Source organism: Mesitornis unicolor, unplaced genomic scaffold, assembly GCF_000695765.1.
Source record: "Mesitornis unicolor isolate BGI_N332 unplaced genomic scaffold, ASM69576v1 scaffold33227, whole genome shotgun sequence".
In the NCBI taxonomy this organism is placed as follows: Eukaryota; Metazoa; Chordata; class Aves; order Mesitornithiformes; family Mesitornithidae; genus Mesitornis; species Mesitornis unicolor.
The window spans coordinates 13,352-21,214 of record NW_010197624.1 but is presented as its reverse complement, the minus strand read 5'-3'; the positions used below and the strand labels follow the sequence as shown (position 1 = coordinate 21,214).

Here is a 7,863-nt window from a genome sequence, read left to right as displayed (position 1 = left end):
GGCCACCCTGGGCTTGATCCTCTGCGTGAGCCTGGCGGGCAACGTGCTCTTCGCCTGGCTCATCCTCAAGGACCGGCACCTGCACCGCGCCCCCTACTACCTGCTGCTGGACCTCTGCCTGGCCGACGGGCTCCGCTCGCTGGCCTGCTTCCCCTTCGTCATGCTGTCGGTGCGCAGCGGGGCCGCCTGGCCCCACGGGCCCCTCAGCTGCAAGGTGCTGGCCTTCCTGGCCGTGCTCTTCTGCTTCCACGCCGCCTTCCTGCTCTTCTGCGTGGGGGTCACGCGCTACATGGCCATCGCCCACCACCGCTTCTATGCCAAGCGCATGACGGGCTGGACCTGCCTGGCTGTGGTGTGCATGGTGTGGACCCTCTCCATGGCCATGGCCTTCCCCCCCGTCTTTGATGTGGGCACCTACAAGTTCATTCGGGAGGAGGAGCAGTGCATCTTCGAGCACCGCTACGTCAAGGCCAACGACACGCTGGGCTTCATGCTCATGCTGGCGGCTGTTATCGCCGCCACCCACCTGGTCTACATCAAGCTGCTCTTCTTCATCCACGGCCACCGCAAGATGAAGCCAGCCCAGCTGGTACCGGCCATCAGCCAAAACTGGACCTTCCACGGGCCAGGAGCCACTGGCCAAGCGGCTGCAAACTGGACGGCTGGCTTTGGGAGGGGGCCTACGCCACCCACCCTTGTGGGCATAAGGCAGGCCACCCACAGCCAGATCAAGAGGCTGCTAGTGCTGGAGGAGTTTAAAATGGAGAAGAGGCTCTGCAAGATGTTCTACATGATCACCTTGCTCTTCCTGCTCCTCTGGTCCCCCTACATTGTGGCCTGCTACCTGCGGGTCTTCATTAAGGCCAGCGCCATCCCCCAGGTCTACCTGACCACCTCCGTCTGGATGACATTTGCCCAGGCAGGGGTCAACCCCATCCTCTGCTTCATCTTCAACAAGGAGCTCAGGGTCTGTCTCCGAGCCCACTTCCCGTGCTGCCAAAGCATCCAGAGCGCCCAGGGCACCATCCTTTGTGATCTCAAGAGCTTTGGGATGTAGGGGGGGTTTTCTCTTTCTAGAAAAGAAAGATGGATATCATTTTTCCATGTTTCTGCATATGATCTCAAGAGAGTGTGACCTGTGGGGGACATACTAAACCACCACCCAGCACCCAAACCTTAGGCTGTAAGAAGTGATTTTCTTTATTTTTCTATATTTTGCGTATGCTCTCTTCAGAACATAAAAGGTTGCTGTCTATGGAAACAGGTACTTGAGCAGAACACCCCTCAAACCTTAGGCAGTAAGAGGCTGTTTTTCTTTGTGATTGTGTGGTTTTTAAAAACAAAACAGGGCTCCAAGTTTCTGGTCTTGCTTCTAACATTTCTAGACATGATTCCAACAGATACGGATTAAGGCCATGACATATTTTTTTTTTCCTATTCCTGTCTGTTTTGATAAAGGCTTAACAATTTTACTCATGTAATATTTGATAAGGGCCAAGACAATTTTCTACTAAAGTTATTTTTGATGACCTCAAGAGGTGTTGTTTTATTATTATTTGATTTTAAGTGAAGAACAAGAAGAGGACATTCCTATTGTGGTCAGAAGTCAGTTTTTGGTGGGAGCTGTTGGGTTCATTCATTCTCAAATGGTTTGAGTATTTGAAGCAGTTACTTATAACTTTTGCTTGACATGCAAACAGTGTAGAACTAAGTTCAATTTTCTTGTTGCACTATTCATTTGGTAATATTTCAGAACTATTTGTGAAACGTGATTTTAAAATACCAACTTTAAAAATAATCAACTATAGCAGTTTTTAAAACCTAGATTGAAATTCATATTTTACTGCCTTTATAGGAAGTTATCTACAAACCTGGGTAATACTTGTACATTTTGACTGTTTTCTTTAATAAAATCTTGAAAACCTTTACTGTATGTAATTGTTTCAGGATGGCAACATTCTGCTTTGCTGACAAATAACTTGTGTATGTGGAAGGTTGTATGTCTCATGTCTGAGTAGATCTCACAGCTGAGGTTATTATGGACAAGCACAATCCTGATTTGCTGTTAGATCTCAATTTAGGTGTTTATACCAATAAAAGTGACTAAAGCTATTTTTAAGAAGACTTAAGTTCATGATGGGCAACAGGTTTAAATAGCGCAATCCTTTGCGTCTACTGAACCCAAATTAACGATAGAAAAGAGCGCATAATTGTGGATCGCTACTTTCAGTTGATAAAGCCATTTTTTAACATGGTGGCTTGGTTAATACTGTACTAGTTTGTAAATTATATTCTTAATGGGTAATTTACATTTATTAAGCATTTAACCTACTTTATTCTACAAAAACTTACCTGAGATTTCTTTAAGCAATCCTGAAGGCAGGATCCTGACACAACATTTTTGCCATCTCGGAGGAAGCCGTTCCTGACAGGCTTGCTTTCTGATGCATCACCTAACACGTAACAAACCTTGATCATCGCGGTGCTGGAGCAAATTGCACACAAAATGACAGAGAAAAGCTCAATTTCCGTGAAGAAATCTGTGTCTGCGCTCAGAGCGTTTCTGCAGAGAGGAGTCCAGAGTTGTTAGAGATCAGCTGAGAAACAGTTGTCCTGACTGGAGCGAGCACAGAAGAGATGTGTGTGACGGATCAGAAAGGGGCTAGGGCGTCAGCTCCGGTTTTAGGCAGGGAATGGAACTAGTGGAGGCTTCTGGTTTGGTTTTAGGTCTTGGTTTCCGTCCCAGCTCAGATTTGAACACCAGCAAGGCAGCATTTCTTGATGTGCATAAGGAGAAGGTTGCAGTTTGAGCTTTGGGTGTAGCTGCAGAGAAGACAGGAGGAGGATGGAGCTGGGCTGGTACTGCCAGAGCTGGGCTAAGAAATACAACCATGGATGGGGTATCTTGAAAACAAAGCGAGGCTTAATGATCATTTCCAAAACTGTTTGGAAATGCATCTGGTTACAGAAGGAAAGCGATCCAGAGCTTCAGAATGCAACAGAAGTTGGTTATAACTGCTAATTGTATTTTCATCCTGGAATATCAGCGCAGACCTTAGTGAATCTTGGCGAGTGATGGGGCTGAGTCGTATCACAAGGACCTAGGGGTAAGGCATTGATGCTGTAGCTGGAAATTGTGTTCCAAGTACACTTTCCATGCCTGGTTTACTGTTAGTTATTTTTTTTCAGCAAGGATCCAATTTTTGCAGACTCATATTTCCTTAAAGCTTAAAAAACTTCCTCTGTAGAGGCCTAGAACTGTGATCTCTAACTCAAATCTTGCCTCCTCCTTCCTAATCCTGCTGGTACTCAAGATGTTTTCTTTTTCATGCTTTTATTAAAAATGCCTGATATTTTGGCATCCCATCTCTCTTCCAGGCTATAAGTAGTATAGTTATGATTCTATATATAAAGTAGTATAGTTATGATTCTATTTAAGCCACAGAGATGAGAAAATATTTTAAAAGCTGCAAGGACCAGATATTTCACTTCTAAAAAAAAAATAAGCACAAGTTGTATAGTCAACCACAAATGCAGGGGATGCAAAATCACCTTTCAGTGACCTAATAGTTTGAGGTTTTTTTAGACATAAACAGCTTATCAAGCCGTGCTGTTGCATTGAATGCCTGCTTCTCTCCATAGGCATCCCTGTCTCAGTGATATCCTCACTTGGATGGGTGAGTCCCTTTCTTACCCACTGAAGATACTGGATGCTTTACTGCCACCCATCAATAGCAGCCAGGCCCAGTCTTGCTACAGCAAAAGGATACAAAGAAGTTTAAAAAGGATACACGTATACCATGCCTTTTGCTTGCATGGAGTTTCCAGGGTTGTCTGAGGACTGCTTGACTTATTTTGAGGGCAGAATCAGCGCTGTTTGAAGTTAATTCTATGTTTTAGGTATTTGTAGTATCAGGCAGATTATGATCCTGGCCACGCTAGTATGAAAGAGAAGGAACTCCAGTAGCTTTAATTCAGGGTTTAGATGAGTGGTGTACAATAGGGTTTCACTCCAGAAAATGTGAAACTAACTATCAAGGACAGACACGTGACAGAAAATGAAGTGGTACTCAGTGCTGGCACACCAACAAACACCACTCCACAAGTCTGTCCTGCTGGCTGGAAGTGCACCAAGAAAGTACAAAAAAACCAGAATGGGCTTGAGAGGCACCAGAGGATAAATATTCCTTCTAAAATCTAAGAAAAGATAAGTAAGTTGCAAAAAAAATAGGATTTCCAAAGCACAGTATTAACATGTTCTCACTGCATTCTTTAGGCTGCATATGGGGAAAGTGGGTCACAGAGATTAAATGCTTTGACCAAGATCAGAGAAGGGGTGTCAGAGAGGATGAAAACCTGCTCTGGGTAATAAAAGTAGACAAATGATGTTAAGAGAATGGGCTGAGCACAGAGGGAGGTTGTTGGGACCTGTGAAGAGTGGCTGTGCGTGCCTCCAGCTGCCCTTCTGTAAACCAGAGAGGTGCTGATCCCGCTCAGAAGCACTAATGACTGAGCCTCATTGAGAGTTGTGTGTTAATAATTACCTCCCATGTCCACGTGAGAAGCTATTGCAGCTGCTTGTGCAAGTCCTGCAGAAACCGAGATGGTCTGAGCCCCTCTCCCCATCCCCACTGACCAAAATGCAAAGCACTTGGAGGGTTTAGTGAGCTGCGCAGCAATGGGGCTCTCCCAGCTCTTCCATCTACCTGTGCTTGCCCAGAGCATGGCTTGAATCATTTCTATACGCTTCCAGGCAGATATGTGACAGCTTTCCATATTCTGGACAACACAAGTGCTGAGTATCACAGGAAATACCAACATCATTTCCCCCAGGGAGTCTCCGCAGTCCGGCTCAGGGATCACAGCATATCTGTGGTGAAGAATTGCAGTGCAGTGAGCTGCTCTGGAAAGATCTTGATTGCCACTGGCATCTTCACTTACTAGGTATTTAACACATTCCTTGCAAACACTCCCAGCCAAAAAACTTGAAGTAAGTGGAGGTTTTTTAGCGTAAACTTCAATGTCAAGGCAGCTTGAAAAATGACACTGGCCTGAAATCTCAAGTAGTGGTGGCCATGGTGATCTCTGCTTTACAACACAGCGGTTAGGGTACTGCTGAGTGCTCCTAGCTTTGCTGCTAGATTTGGAAAGAGTTTGCTAGGAAAGAGGCTGAAATATTTGGCCAAAGCCAAATTATCTTGATGGGTAAAGGTCTCGTTCAGTGTTTGTGCCGGAGGTGGAGGATGAGCAGGGGGATTCAGAGCCCACAAGCTGCCATCATTTGCATTTCCAGTACCAAGTCTGCACCAAGGGAGAAAAAAGCTCCTTCCTCAGTAGCTTTGAAGAAAAGGGCAGGAATTTGGCTTAGTCTGATAGCAACCATTCTTTCCTGGGGCTCTACCTGGATGTGATACAGCTACATCTCCAGAAGGCTGCTCTGCCATATGCTGCGGGGCTGCCCTGGGACACGTTGTGCTGAGCTCAGAAGAGAGCAAAGCTGGCATTTTCCCTCCCTTCCCAGCAAAGGATGTGTGGGTTTTGGCTGGACCCACTAGCACAGTCACCTTGCTCCTGTGCAGCACCTGCACTGGCTCCGAATTGCCAAGAAACCACCCCAGAGAAGTGGCTCTGTACAGAGTAACAGACACACATTGGCAGGATGCGATGTTGAGTATCTCAAGGCACTTCATTAACTTAGGCTGCAGATTAGACAATTCGGTGCAGTATCAGAATACCCCAGAAACCTTATTAGACAGATACGCTGCAAATCAAAACAATATTAGAAACATAGCGGAGGGTGGCTGTTTTCTAATAGAGGTACCCTAAAATCCTCAATTTTAGCACAGCTTCCATTATAGTTGCTCAAAACACTGCACAGCTACAATTAACTCTACCTGATGCGAACCAGGAAGCAACGCCTACACTCTGATGTTCTTAAACTTCAGAATATTACAAAGTATATGACATCTGGAAGAAATGGGGCCATCAGAGGAAGATGGTTAGTGAAGATGGTCTCTGAAAAGCTGGTGCAGGGTCATGTGGGGCTGCGGCAATGGAAGTTTTACCCCAAATCTCCTTTGATGCTGCTGACCTTTGCTGACACGTCCTTCATGAAGGGCCTTGTGCAGGGTAAATCCTGGCCCATCCATTGGTTGTAGAACTGGTGACTGAGAGCTGATTTTCCAACAGGAAAACATCTGCAGCGCTCATCTCCATCAGCCATGGGCACTGATGGTGCTGAGCATCCCCGAGCCCATTTCCACTTGGTACAAGTCATTAACTGCCCCACATCTCGGTCCTTCATCTGGAAAATGATTAATTATTCTTCCTCACCTTTGCAAAGCACAGAAGTACTGATGGCAAGAGCAGAGCATTACCATGGGTGAACAATCGTTCACTACATAAGCTTTCGTTACTTAACTTTAAAGTCAAGCTAAGCCTTTAATGCAAGCTGTTGCATTTCTGTATTTCTATTCATGTTTAATGACCTCGGCACTTGCACTTTGTCTTTGATCTTGTGAGTCACGCATGGTTGTACTGTGGATGTATTTATCGGAAAGCCACTTTCTTCGGTGCCACAGTTTTCACCTCTTCCGTGACCAGATTGATAGCGCAAAGCACTTTGTGTAGGAGGCTTTCAAGTTCAAAGCCGGTCATGCAAGGGCACTGGGAAGCTGTGAAGTTCCAGTTAATTTTAGGCAGCCATCACAGTGCTAATAGAGTAGGCAGAAATCAAGAGATCGCCCAGCGCAGACAAAGCCCCTCCTGAAGTTTCTGAATGTTATTTACCGGTGTGTCATTAAGAAAAACAATCCCGTGTTTGTGTGAGGATGATTAACCATTGGAACAAATCATCCGGGGGACAAAAAATGGCTCCTCCATCTGCGAGACATGCAGTGCAAGCCTGCACGCCTGCCCGCGGCACAGTTTCCCTGCAGCCAGGGTCTGGGGTTCAGCCCGAGCACACAGGGCCAAGAAGGAATCAGAAACACCAGCAAGCAGTACCAGAACGCTTTCTGTCTCACAGTGATTCACTCCTTCCTCTTGCTAACTGTTCTACAACACCCGTTTTATCATACCTTCTAAATACCAGTGCTTGCTTCTCTCAGAAATGTTAGAAGAGGTAGAGCTTTATCATTAGGAAAAAGAAAAAAAAAACTCCAGGAAGATTCAGAAGGAAGGGCTGAAGTCTGGGTGCTTTGACAGTGAGAGAAAGAGGAATGATTTAGTGGAATATTACCTCACTCCATTGAACCACTCAATCTGTCCCCATCTGTCACCGCGTGCTTGCAGGAGGGTGATGGAAAGGAAGCAGTTGAGTAGCTTGATAGTCGAGTAAATCAACTGGGCTTTTTTCTTTTCTTTTCCTCCACCCCCCACCTCATTAGGCCTTGCACACTCACACTGGATGGCAGGACCCCCATCATGCTGCACCAAGGGGAAAGGCAGAGAGGGGAAGGTACCCTGGGTGCCATAGGGTCCCAGGCACAGGGACCAGCTCTGCATGCCCATGGGTCCAAGCTTCCCCAAAGAGTGAGCTCCAGCGGAGCTGCAGGAGACATCAGGGTGTGGAGGAAGGCGAATGAACGTGTAGTATGTTCAGCCAAGATGCAGTGTGACTAAAGGGGGAGAACACGGGCGCCTGAGCCAAGGAGCCAGCAGCATCGCAGGCAGAGGTACAGCTCGGAGCCGTGGTGTGAAGGCAAGGAGGGACATGTTGAGGCTGAGCATCGCCAGAGCGCTTCCTGGCAGCAGAAGAAAGGATGCTGCAGAAGCCAGGCTCTGCAGGACCTGCCAGTAGGGATGGAGGTCTCAGCACTATTTCCCCCCCTGCCAAGATTCTCAGCTCTCAGCCAGACAGTC

General features: G+C 46.6%; 1 protein-coding gene across 1 annotated transcript; it reads left to right on the top strand.

The window, feature by feature from the left end:
* Positions 1 to 4: 4 nt before the first annotated feature.
* Positions 5 to 1,057, top strand: LOC104534226 (probable G-protein coupled receptor 173; the record flags this gene model as incomplete). Its single annotated transcript, XM_010188853.1, has 1 exon — positions 5 to 1,057. A coding segment is annotated over one exon (1,053 nt), but the record flags the coding sequence as incomplete, so codon positions are not given.
* Positions 1,058 to 7,863: the final 6,806 nt, after the last annotated feature.